At 32.8% G+C, this 12,999-nt stretch overlaps 1 protein-coding gene across 3 annotated transcripts in view; it reads left to right on the top strand.

The window, feature by feature from the left end:
• LOC108906631 (D-beta-hydroxybutyrate dehydrogenase, mitochondrial) overlaps positions 1–12,999 on the top strand; it is an 82,170-nt gene that overhangs the window by 44,558 nt on the left and 24,613 nt on the right. For all 3 annotated transcript variants that reach the window (XM_023455047.1, XM_023455045.1, XM_023455046.1), the window contains one exon: positions 1,389–1,573. In XM_023455047.1, coding sequence (XP_023310815.1) covers positions 1,389–1,573 — 185 coding nt within the window. The remainder of the gene's footprint in view (positions 1–1,388; positions 1,574–12,999) is intronic.

Below are 12,999 nucleotides of genomic sequence, written 5' to 3'. Positions count from 1 at the left end.
TTTTTTTTGGGAAAAATCCTCGAACAGGTCGATTTTTAATTTAAAAAATACATATTTTAGCATAAAAGGCGATTTTCAACCGTCATTTGTTTTCGAGTAATGACGTCATCGACATTTTTTTTAAATAGCAACCCACTATTTTTTTTCTTGATTCTGAAAGGTCGTTTCATTGTCGATCCGACAGTATAAAATGTTGCCGTTTTACATAGGAAAGTTTTCGAGTAAATGACGATTGAATGATAGAAAACGAAAATTTTATTCATTAAAAAAATAACAATTCCTATGTCAAACAAATACAATTCATTAAGTTTTCTACCTAAGTGTTCGAATTTATGGGGTAACTCTGTGTATTTCATCTATAATACAATTTTGGAGTTCTTCTAAATTCTGTGGTCTATTAACGTACACTTTGGACTTTAAGTAGCCCCATAAGAAATAGTCCAGGGGTGTAAGATCTGGGGATCTCGCGGGCCATTCTATCGGTCCTCGTCTGCCGATCTACCTCCTAGGAAAACAGTTGTCCAGAAAACCTCGAACAGGGCGCGCATAGTGGGGAGGTGCACAGTCTTGCTGAAACCATATGGTGTCATCAGGAATATCAGGGTCATTATCGTTAGGAAAAATTACTGCAAGCGCTGGAACAAGGTCATTTTGAAAAAACTCTAAATATCTTTCTCCTGTAAGGGTTCCTTCAAAGAAGAAAGACCGTACTATTCTGTTGTCAACTATTCCAGTCCATACATTTAATTTCTGTGGGTGTTGGGTATGTGTCTCTGCCATCCAATGAGGATTTTCCCGACTCCAATACCTGCAAGTTTGACAGTTCACTGTACCATTGATACAAAACGTTGCCTCGTCTGAAAGAAGTATTTGATGGTGTAAATCTCTATTTACTTGACATAAATCCATCATAATTTCACAAAAGTGTAAGCGGCGGTCGGGATCGTCTTCATTGAGTTCCTGCACATGTTGAATTTTGTAGGGATGTTTTTCCTTCCTCAGGGTACGTAGCACTGTGGTCTGACTAATTTAATTTAAGCTAGGTTAATGACCGAATAAGACGGTAGGTCAAGATTCACTCTCGATAAACCTTTGTGTTTGGGGGGGGGGTTAAATAATGATTTAAAAATATGTTTTTCAGCGTAAATATACATTTTAATTTTTTTTAATCTCGTATTCGTATTCTACTAATATTTCCTTATCTTCCCTTAAAATTAATTACATTATGACTAAATCACCCTGTATATTACACTCTACATTTGAAAATTATTTTAAAATACAGTTTTCTCTGCGTTTTTGATAACAATCGAAAATGTATTGTCATGTATATGTAACGAGATTGCCCGTTCGCTATCGATTATGCATTTTGAATCCAAATATTTAATTAGGTGTGGACGTTGTCGTCGTGGCCCCCGGAGAACTAACAACCGGCTCGTCCTGGCTGTCCGACCAGACCATCCTCGATCAGGCCAGAGAAATGTGGAAGCAGCTGTGCCAGGAGCAGAGGACCGAGTACGGGGAGGATTACTTCGAGAAGGCTATTAGGAGCCTGGAGAAATACACCAAAACTCAGGTAAGGCTTAATTATTGAACAGCACAAGTTAGTCTGATCAAATTAGATTTTTACGTGCCAAAATTTTGTTTAGGAAACAAAGACAAGGAAAAATTAGGAAAAATTAGGGCTCCATTTTTAAAATGGCGTCCAATGGGGCTCTTTAAAAAAAATGTAAATATTTTAGAAACAAATGTTTTAGACAAGTCATAAACTTTTTATAACAAAAATTTTGAGTCCATGTCAATTGATAAACAAATGTATTTGTTATTGCAAAAAAATGGCTAAAAATTGCATTTTTTTAAACTTCTAGGTATATCTTTAAAACGAAAAAAGATTTTTTTACTAACTTTCAGAATATTAGTCTGTGACAAATAGAATAAGTGTATTTTTGTAAAATTGCAAAATATTTGGTAATTTTTGCAAAAATTTAGTTTTTCGAAAAAAAAGGCATTTTTCCAATTTCAATAAATCATACAGTAATGCACTTAGGTGACCCATCTGGGCTTAAAATTTTCTATAAGGGTTGTACTTTCCTATGCAAATTGTGCGCGTATTGCAAAATAATTGGAAATATGCGAAAAAATCTACTGGAACTTTGACGTCTTTTTTCGGGTCCAAAAATGTAGATTTTTTTTCATTTTAAAGATATAGATATAGAAGTTTTTAAAATTGTCCCGACGTAACTTGATCTATATGGATTCATTTTCACATGAAATAAAAAGAGAATTATGATCGTTCCCCTGTACCACTGAGAATGCACCTTCTTTGTCTAATAATTTTTTACAATTACTCAAAATAACTTTGGTTTTAATTTGTAAATAGAAATTTTATTTTTTCCATATTAATGTTTGTATTATATAAGGCGTCAATTTAATATTTTCCACTGAAAAATCGCATTGTCCACCATAAAATGAAACTTTCATTGGTAAAAAATAAATAAGTCCTGGAAAANTGGCGTCCAATGGGGCTCTTTAAAAAAAATGTAAATATTTTAGAAACAAATGTTTTAGACAAGTCATAAACTTTTTATAACAAAAATTTTGAGTCCATGTCAATTGATAAACAAATGTATTTGTTATTGCAAAAAAATGGCTAAAAATTGCATTTTTTTAAACTTCTAGGTATATCTTTAAAACGAAAAAAGATTTTTTTACTAACTTTCAGAATATTAGTCTGTGACAAATAGAATAAGTGTATTTTTGTAAAATTGCAAAATATTTGGTAATTTTTGCAAAAATTTAGTTTTTCGAAAAAAAAGGCATTTTTCCAATTTCAATAAATCATACAGTAATGCACTTAGGTGACCCATCTGGGCTTAAAATTTTCTATAAGGGTTGTACTTTCCTATGCAAATTGTGCGCGTATTGCAAAATAATTGGAAATATGCGAAAAAATCTACTGGAACTTTGACGTCTTTTTTCGGGTCCAAAAATGTAGATTTTTTTTCATTTTAAAGATATAGATATAGAAGTTTTTAAAATTGTCCCGACGTAACTTGATCTATATGGATTCATTTTCACATGAAATAAAAAGAGAATTATGATCGTTCCCCTGTACCACTGAGAATGCACCTTCTTTGTCTAATAATTTTTTACAATTACTCAAAATAACTTTGGTTTTAATTTGTAAATAGAAATTTTATTTTTTCCATATTAATGTTTGTATTATATAAGGCGTCAATTTAATATTTTCCACTGAAAAATCGCATTGTCCACCATAAAATGAAACTTTCATTGGTAAAAAATAAATAAGTCCTGGAAAAAAGTCAGCTGGCGTGTTACCAGGTTACTTCTTTATTTATATTTTAGTAGTTCTTCCCGCAATGCGACCGCTATTTTTTTGCCAGCGCAACTTTCATTTATTCAGGTTAGGTCAGGCGTATAAATATCTTTTCACTTTGCAGCAGTAGGATAAGAACTACACAAATTGCAACAAAGCACTTATACGATCAAAAAAATACTTCTATTAGGATTTATCAATTATCACTCAACCTTCGTCATAATTGCATACATAGATTTTGAAAAACACCAATTATGTCAAAACAAAAAGTTCAATTTTGGAATGAAGAATATTTAATCCTTTTTTAACGATTTCAAATCAAACTTATCTGTTGATATAATTGGATTTAATATTACCCTCTGATTTCTTTGTTGTTGAGAAGTTTTTTTTGAAAGGTGTGAAGGCAATTATATTTTTAACTTTGTTCCAGAATAGAACTATGCTTTATTTATTAAATATATGTTCTACTAAAATTATGTCTCAAACTACAAACTTTTAGGGATACTGCTGCTTTGATATTCGCAGCTACATATAAATTGTAATTCCTGTAGAAAATCTAAATGTATATGTAACATTATACCACAAAAACACTTGCTGCGCGTTAGCATATATAAATATTCACTCGCGTTTCAAGAATATCTCGCAATCCGAGACGAGACGAGACGAGAAAACTGTTTTGGTAAGCTACGATAAATATCTGCCGGTGATTTGTTTGGGCAAATGTAGGAGACATTTACACAGAATTATGAGGCGCATAAACGACAGTACTCTGGAAAGAATAACAGGAAATATCAAAACAATGTGTGGAAGGAATCTGAGCTTTGATATTGTACTTTATTTAAATTTCGCTTGATTTGATAAAGGAAAAACAAAAACATATGTTGCGCAAGAAGAAGGAAAAATTCATTATAATTTGTCAGAGAAGAGTGATTGCAGTGTAAATTTCGAGATAAACTTCTTCCTCGCACATGTGTACCTTTCTTGTATGTGTACATGTGTAACACGTTAACCTGTGCATCAATTTCTCTGAACGGAATAGTTACGTCAGTCTTTTAATGAATCTAGTTACTTTTTAGATAAAATCTCAACTTAATTTTATTTCGATTTAAGCTGAAATCTTGCACTCTGCAAAACACGATCTAAAGGAATCTTTCAGGAAGAATTTTCATTTAACTAGGAACTTTTAAACTTGAAATTATATTTCCAGCTAATAATTCCGAACCTGTTCCCTGCGCTGATTATTATTTCGCGATAATTGCCTTTCAATTCCATAGCTTTCACCGGAAAAGTGTTCGTCGTTCCCCCCGATAAATTCTACGCGATTTGAACAAAAAAGCTATAATTGAACTTGCAGCATACGTTCCGTGATACAAAGGCAATTATTCTTATTCACCCAAAACGACAGGGGCCGGTGAAACGCTTTGAATTTGCATGGGATTGTAGTGGCTGGCGGGTGCATATAACTTTTCATTTTGTGGGTGTTAATTTACGTTCCGGGTTATTCCTTGCAAAGACATATTTCATGTACTTAATTTACGAAACCGAAAATATGTACGTAGGAATGAATTTAATCATTAGTGATGCTGTAAAATTATTTTCGCGTGAACAGTATGGGAATCTATAAAATCTGAAACCTTATAACTGTCTATAGTCTGTTTAGAAATGAAAGAGGGTAATAAAAGCTCATTATGTATGAAAATCGTAAATAAATGTTGTACTGGTGCTTATATTCAATATTTTTATATTATGCATAATCGGTATAGATGAGGTGTACTTTTAAAAATACTTTGTGCGATCGGACTGTACTAAATTGTAGCAGGTAGCAAAAATTTAATCCCCGACAATCCGTCTTTATCTATGCCGCTTCAATTTCTCGGTCCATTTCTCTTATAAGTAAACAATATAAAAACAGCATTTCAAAACATGAGGCTACTTTAAGCATCATAACCGGGTTAAGAGGGTTTTTAGTAATTCAAATAAAATTATTCAATATTATTATCAAAATATTTATTTAAATTTAATGAATAGACTTTTATTCCACACAAAAATATATGTATTTTGAAAATTCAAATTATGGTGAGTAAATGTAGTGTTGTATAAATGTACAATAAAGAAAATAAAAAAGTAGGTATATTAAAATTCATCCTCTGAATATTCTGATGAATTATCTTCGTCTCCTAGATTGATAACGATAGGTTCCACAGTAACGTCAATTAAATTATCGAGTTCCCACATTTTCTCCTCTTCTTTTTGTACATGATGTATACATCTTTGCCAGTTATCTGCAGTTACTCGTTCCAAGGAATTTTTTAACAAAATTTTCACGTCACTTAATTTAAACGTCGTATTATTTCGCGCTACATCTCCTTTTACCTGCGCCCAGACTAATTCGATTGGGTTAAGTTCACAGTGATAAGGTGGTAACCGTAGTACCGTTATTTGGCGATTTGTTGCCATTTCATCGATAACATATTTTTTCTGATCTTTATTAAGATTGACAAGTGTCAAAAGTTCCTTTTTCACCATATTTGTTTCAAAAGAAATGTTTTTTCCGGATAACCATTGAATTATATCGGCTTTCCTCCAAGCAGTCGTAGGCGTCCGCTCGGTCTGCCGTGAATGGTAACTGGCATTATCCATGACAATTACAGACCCCGGAGGAATAAGATCCAACATCTGTGTAAAATACTCTTCGAAAACATCTGCGTTCATGTCTTCGTGATAGTCACCTGTATTTTTAGATTCAAATAAAAGTAAACCGCCATCTACAAAACCACTGGCACTACCTATATGTGTCACTATTAATCTTCGCCCTTTACCTGAAGGTGCCTTGAACCCTGTTGAAAGTCCATCCAAAAATGCTTGTCGAAAACTTTTTACATTTTTATCTTGCCATACTTTTGTTACAGTATATCCCTCGTTGACCCAAGTTTCGTCTAGATAATAAATATTCCTCCCTTCGTCACGGAATTTTCTAATTGATCTTAAGTAGGATCTTCGCCAACAAATAATTTCATCTTTATCGATAAGAACTGACTTCCTGTTCTGCTTTTCCCAGCAAAAATTCAACTCTCGTAAGACGGCCCATAATTTGCTTCTACTGATTTTTGGCAAATCGTTGTCCTCTGAAAGTTCACTTAAAATTTTGTTTAGCGTTGGTATTTCTTTTTTAAAATAAAATGAGTGTACTTTTCTGCGAATGACATTTTTGAAGAAATCATCTATAACGACTTTTGACCTCCCTGTAGATGATTTTGGGGGATTTACAGTATCTTGTTCATTTTTTGTTTCCTTTAAAAGTCTGTAGATAGTCGATTTTCCAATCCCTGTCATTTTGGAACACTTTTCCACGATGTCGTCAACACTGTTGGTAGGATTTTGGTGTTTCAATGCATTAAATACATTTAATATAATAATCTTCTCATTCTGAGACAGCGCACATCTTTTCACGCGTTTAGCAGGTACGTAATCTGATAAGCTCGACATTTTACCCAAACAATATTATATCCACTGGCACAATAGTCACTAAACACAAGTCGAATTTTACTCTACTGCACTAGCACGTCTTCGTATATTCAGCTCTAAGACTGGATTGATCTGTCACAATACACTGGCTCCTGCCCTATGATGTATCCAGTAAAATATACTAATGTACACCCATTACCTGTTAGCATTAGTGTTACCCGATAATTACCTGAAACGAAATATTAGCACGCCCATGGCCGGTTCTTATCTCGGGGTTTTATTACTCTCTTTCATTTCCAAACAGAGTATAGTAGGTCATTTTTCCATCGAATTTATCGTGTTTTTCCTGACCAAGATGTAAAAGAACATCAAGAAATTTTCCTTAACATATATTTAAAAAAAAATAATTTATATGATGCAAAGAGTGAAAAAATCAAATGGCCACAATCGAAAGGTAGGTAAAAAAGGAAAATAAAGCATACATTCTGTATATGATATATATGTATATTTTTTATAACTATTTAACCCTTTTTATTACGTGTACAAACCATCCCTTAAATATTCGTTTTGGTAGAATGTTTTTCAGGCTCTGACAAAAAAATATTTTACGGAATGCTGGGGGATATTACAAACATTGTTTTTGCTCTTATCCAAACAAGGTGAATAAATAAAAAAGCGGATTTCTATTACGCGGACCCGCTTTCAAACAAAACTGAAATCTGATCCTCGCCGAGACCTTTCCCAATTTTAATATTCCCCTCTTCAAATTTTAATTATTCCTATAACGGAGGGACCTTAAATTCATCATTTTTATTTTTATTAGCTAACAGACGACGTTCCTGACCCATCCACCTGCTTCTCCTTTCAGGCACTTGCTCCCTTTAGCTATATTAAATTTCGGGACAGAAATTTCTGTTTCCCCAACGCGGGTCGTAATAAATCAATTATTCCCTTCAACTTTCAGGTGTTTTATTAAAATTTTACACATTTGGGAGACTATTCAGTGCGGCCAGATTCATAATTTGGAATATTTAGGTGTTATTACCTTAATATTCACTAATTTTACAAAAATACAAGGTAGAAGTATAAATATCATGTTAAGCAAGAAATTTCCTATTAATATGGGCCAAATGTATTCAGTACAAAAGTTACAAGACCATACAGGTACACTGCTAAAAATTAAAGCATTCATTTGTGTTTCTCATTAAATGTTTTTAAATAAATTGTATTTTCGTGGTTTCTAACCAGATACTGTATGTTTTTTATCATCTTATTTACTTAACAGATTTCAATATGTTACTACTTATAATTGGATTAAAATCACTACAACTACGTTAGAAGTATCTACTTATGATATGAAGTTCCACAAGGTTCGGTCTTGGGTCCTCTACTTTTCCTTATTTACATTAACTATTTTTATCAATATTTTTGACAGCTAAGGTTTCAGTATTCTTTTTGCTTCTTGTAAAAATATCTCATTTTCCTTTTTTGTTAAAATTCTGGACTGTTTCGGACGGTATCCAACTGATTTGCTTTTCTAAGTTGGTATTATTTTTTGGAAATTTTCTGATATTTACATATTTTTTGGCATTCAGTGTACTTTTTAACATGGAATATACTGACCATAATTTTATTTTATGTGCGAAATAAGCCAGTAATACCGCTTCAGACGCTTTTTCAATTATTTTCGAACACTGAACAGTCTAGACGATTTTTTGAGGATTAATTGTGAAACAGCACTTTGTGCCGCTTCCAATACTTCCCCACGTCTTGACTTTCCGAGCTCATTTTGAATTAAACACTTAGAAGATTAATTACAATATACAGTACGCGCTAAAGTATGGAATAAATTCAGTAAAACCAAAACAATTTTTTTTGGGAAAAAACCTCGAACAGGTCGGTTTTTAATATAAAAAATACATATTTTTGCATAAAAGGCGATTTTCAACCGTCATTTGTTGATTCTGAAAGATCGTTTCATTGTCGATCCGATAGTATTAAAATGTTGCCATCTTACATAGGAAAGTTTTCGAGTAAGATGGCAACATTTTAATACTATCGGATCGATAATAAAACGATCTTTCAGAATCAAGAAAAAAAAATAGGGGGTTGCTGTTTTAAAAAAATGTCGATGACGTCATTACTCGAAAACAAATGACGGTTGAAAATCGCCTTTTATACTAAAATATGTATTTTTTAAATTAACCCGTTCGAGGATTTTTCCCAAAAAAAATTTGTTTCGGTTTTACTGAATTTATTCCATACTTTCCGCGTACTGTATAATTCTGATACTACTTTTTCAAACAACTAATTTTTATTGTTTATTAGGTTGCTATCGTTATGATAGTTACAGCGCCTAAACCGTCTTGATTCAAACATGTTTCAAACGATTTCAAATATAAATTAAATTGTTGTATGATGTATAACACAATTGCCTTATTTTATTGCAGTTTTGCCTCGCTAAGTCTCGGCAAAATAACTATATTCAAAAGACACGCTGATAGAATCAGATCTAAAATTTTACTAATATTAAATTATATGCGAGGATTTGCTGTTATTTCACATACATTATTACAATATTCTATTAATTTTTATTCTATTATTACAATAGTCTATTAAAATACCAAGAGCATTTAAAAAAGTTAGTTACTTGTGCCATGTTAATATCCAAATGTCCATAGGCGTCAACGCATTTCATCTAAAATTAAGGAAATTGGTTGACTGAAAATTTTATGACAACTTTCCACAGCTGCTCTGTTTCACAAACTGCTACTATTTGAAAAGCCATCCTACATGTATGCCTACATTAAATTAAAACTAATGTACCCAATATTAACGTCAAACTTAAAAATATATTTTATTTCAATGTTGCTTTGGATAAGAAAATATAGTAAAGAATCAGAGAGTTCTTTGTTGTAAAATAAACATGTTCTGTTTTTAAACATTGTAAAGCACGATCTTGCTAAAATAGTATCTTAAGAACGATCCCAATACGCACATTTTTCATGTGTTAAATGTGGAAACGATTATTTCTTTAGCATTACTTAAATTCACGTAGACTTTTCTGTACACTTTATTCACCGTTTGTTTTTCTAAACGAAGTTACAGGAGAGACAGCACCATTTGTATCAGTACGCCTACAGATATTCCTGTAATTTACATTTATGTAAATAACATGGGACGTAGGTGATAGTAAGCATCACGAGTTCGAAACTACGACTTTGGCCAAATATATTGAAATAGCTAGAGTTTATGCTACGAAAACTTTCTAGAAATTGGAAATTATAATCGTGACAACTTTAAGGGCAAAAAATTTAAATAAAAAGTGCAATAATTCGGCAGCACATGAAAAATAAAACAGGTGTCTACTTTCCCTCAAAAGTTGGAAGTTGGTTTTTTAACTAGAATTTAAAAAAATGCAGCAAACGCTATTTAGATGTGGAGATATGAAAATTTATTCTGATGATGAAGTAAACAAAATCGTCAATGTTATATTTGCACGATATACTTAGTTTAGTTTAAAGTAAACATTGTAATTCACAAAAGTACAGACATTTAGTAAAAATTCCTTTAAAAACGTCAGCGAGTCATCAGTTCTTCAGAAAGTGTCAATTCTCATTTTCCCCCCTCCATTAGTCCACGATTTTTTAAACATCCTGTATATTTTTCATCATATTTTAGAAACATTTATTGATTAAATATGTTGCCTATGTCTTCCTGAAATTACAAACTCCATTTTAATTTATTGTATCCAGAAACATTCTTCTCTCAATTTACAGACTACGAATGTTATTACCTTAAGAATCTAATTGTTGTCGAAATAACATGTGTTTTCTTTTCGACTTGCGCAAAGCAATGACGAAATATTCCACGATTTTGTAACTTCATCCCTAATATACCCGTCTTCCATAGGAGGGAGATGGAAATGTGTTTTAAAATTCGTTGTTTACCATCTTGATGATTACTTCTGTCTGATATCGAGCGTGAAACTCCGCCGATGAGCAGAAAGAAGCAATATTAAATTCTAGAATTCCCGAGATTTCTGCAAAGTCGTTATTAATTTACTCATCTACTGCTTTGAGTAATTGGACGTCCCTTTGTGAATTCGGAATAAAAAAACGGGCGCTTTGATTAAAAACAAAAAGGGAATAAAAAAGTACAGCGCAGAAATTTACACCGAGAAAAATGCAGAAATAGAGTACACACAGGGAAAAAACTTGAAAAGGCATTTTTTAAATAGTAAGCATAGTACTTCAAGACCCCATTAATGGTTTCAGCAAAAAATATTACCTTTCCATGTAACAGAACCTCAAATATGCCGAAAAAATAACACGGTCGATAGCCGCACGGTTTAAGGCGTCAGTACTTAAATCGATGTGTCGATCTGCCCGGGTTTCGAATCCCGCGGCCGGTAGACCGTAGATTAGCTATGCTTGTACGGAGGATTGGCACCCTCTGTGCAGGTATGGTAGGGTGGAAGAATGTTGGCTTGGGTCAATGTGAGAGATTGACACCGGTTAGAATTTGACCACCCCCCTAATTAATGAGGTTTTCCAGGTTTCCCTCATTCCTGCACTGAATGGTGGTTAGGGCCTACCAACATAAGTCGTTCCTGGGCGCAAATGCGGCCTGCGTAATAATAATATGCCGCCTCCTCTCCCGCACAAGTCTCCGACTTCTCGGCTAATTCTCGTAGTTAGAATGAGGAGTAGAGATATTATTATTATTATTATTATTAAATCGCGACACTGACACTTTTACGTTAGGACATCTCGAAAACCAGAGCCAATTGAGAAATTTGGAACTCGGATTCGAGTTCAGCGCACAAAAATCCTTTGGGAAAGTATATTCGCGTTGTTAGGTTAAAATTTTGTTGGCCTGTGTTATTTTCGAACAGTGAATTGCCTTTTTGTAACAATACCTGTAAATAAAATTGTACATTATAATACATGAGACATACTGTGAATAACCTAACCTCAAAAGCAACGTTATTAGGAGGGATGATGGCTAGCGACCTCTAGCAGATTATCAAAAACTGACAGTAGCGTACTTATTTAAACATTCAAAAACTTACCTATACCTTTCAGTACGATACATTCTTTTCATTTATCTTCTATTGCTTCTAAAAAAATTTCAACTCATTTCTAGGTCACCCTGTATATCTAGGTAAACTATCATTAAATCGGTAGTTTTCCACTAAAAACAACTTTATTTTAACAGATCTACTCGGTATTGGTAGTGGGATTATATATGCAAATAAATGGATTTTAAAAAGATGCAGTTTTCCTCTACGTAAGTGGTCTTGGCTTTTAGCCCACTCGCATATCAACTAAGGCACTTATATCAATATTAATCCATCTGCAGTTATTTTCCGGCGTTTACGTAGGTATTTCCACTTGCAAACGTCTGTTTTCTTTTCCAGATAAAAAATTATCTTTCCACTTGTAGAAATCTCCGAAATACTAGGTTAAAAAGTAAAGCTTAGAACATTGAATCATTTCTTAAAAAAAGTATGTTGAATTTATTAAATTATATTCTATCTTCAACAAAAATTCATAGGTGTACAAATTATTTTCAAAATAGGGGCGTAGTATATTCTACTGAGCATGGGACAAATAGTGAGTGGTGTTTGTTTCACCTTGTACCAAATTTTAAGTTGATATTTGACACTTTTACATCGCCTTAAAAATCAAATTTTGAACCGCTCGTATATTTTTTATTTATTGTTTTATTGGAACCTCTGCATTGAAATAAGAACACTTCTCAGTGCAGGGTGATTCAGAATATCCAAAAAGAAATTTTGAATGTACAAGCGACTCTTACAAATACAATTTTGTAAAACAAAATCAAAAGGCCACTTCAAAAATATTTAAAAATACACTTCACAGCATAAATTAAAAAGATATTCATTAACTCCGAGTTGCTATCCACGTAAACCATTTTTGACACATGAAAAACTAATGTAAACATTATCGCAAAAACGTTAATACCAGAAACCCGATTTCAGTATTCGGAATCCCCTGGTGCCACGTGGAGAGAGAGAGAGCGCATTGCACACAACGCGAATGACGCTAGAGACTACAGCAACTATGAGTATTTTACAAAAAATTTTTACGATATTCACTCCATTTTTCGTCTATTCCCAAATTTTTTTGAATAATTTCTAAAGTACCCTGTATATTGTTGCTGTTTTAAAGACC

This window comes from Anoplophora glabripennis, unplaced genomic scaffold (genome assembly GCF_000390285.2).
Source record: "Anoplophora glabripennis isolate ALB-LARVAE unplaced genomic scaffold, Agla_2.0 scaffold247, whole genome shotgun sequence".
Classification (NCBI taxonomy): domain Eukaryota; kingdom Metazoa; phylum Arthropoda; class Insecta; order Coleoptera; family Cerambycidae; genus Anoplophora; species Anoplophora glabripennis.
This window is presented reverse-complemented; position numbering and strand designations above follow the sequence as displayed.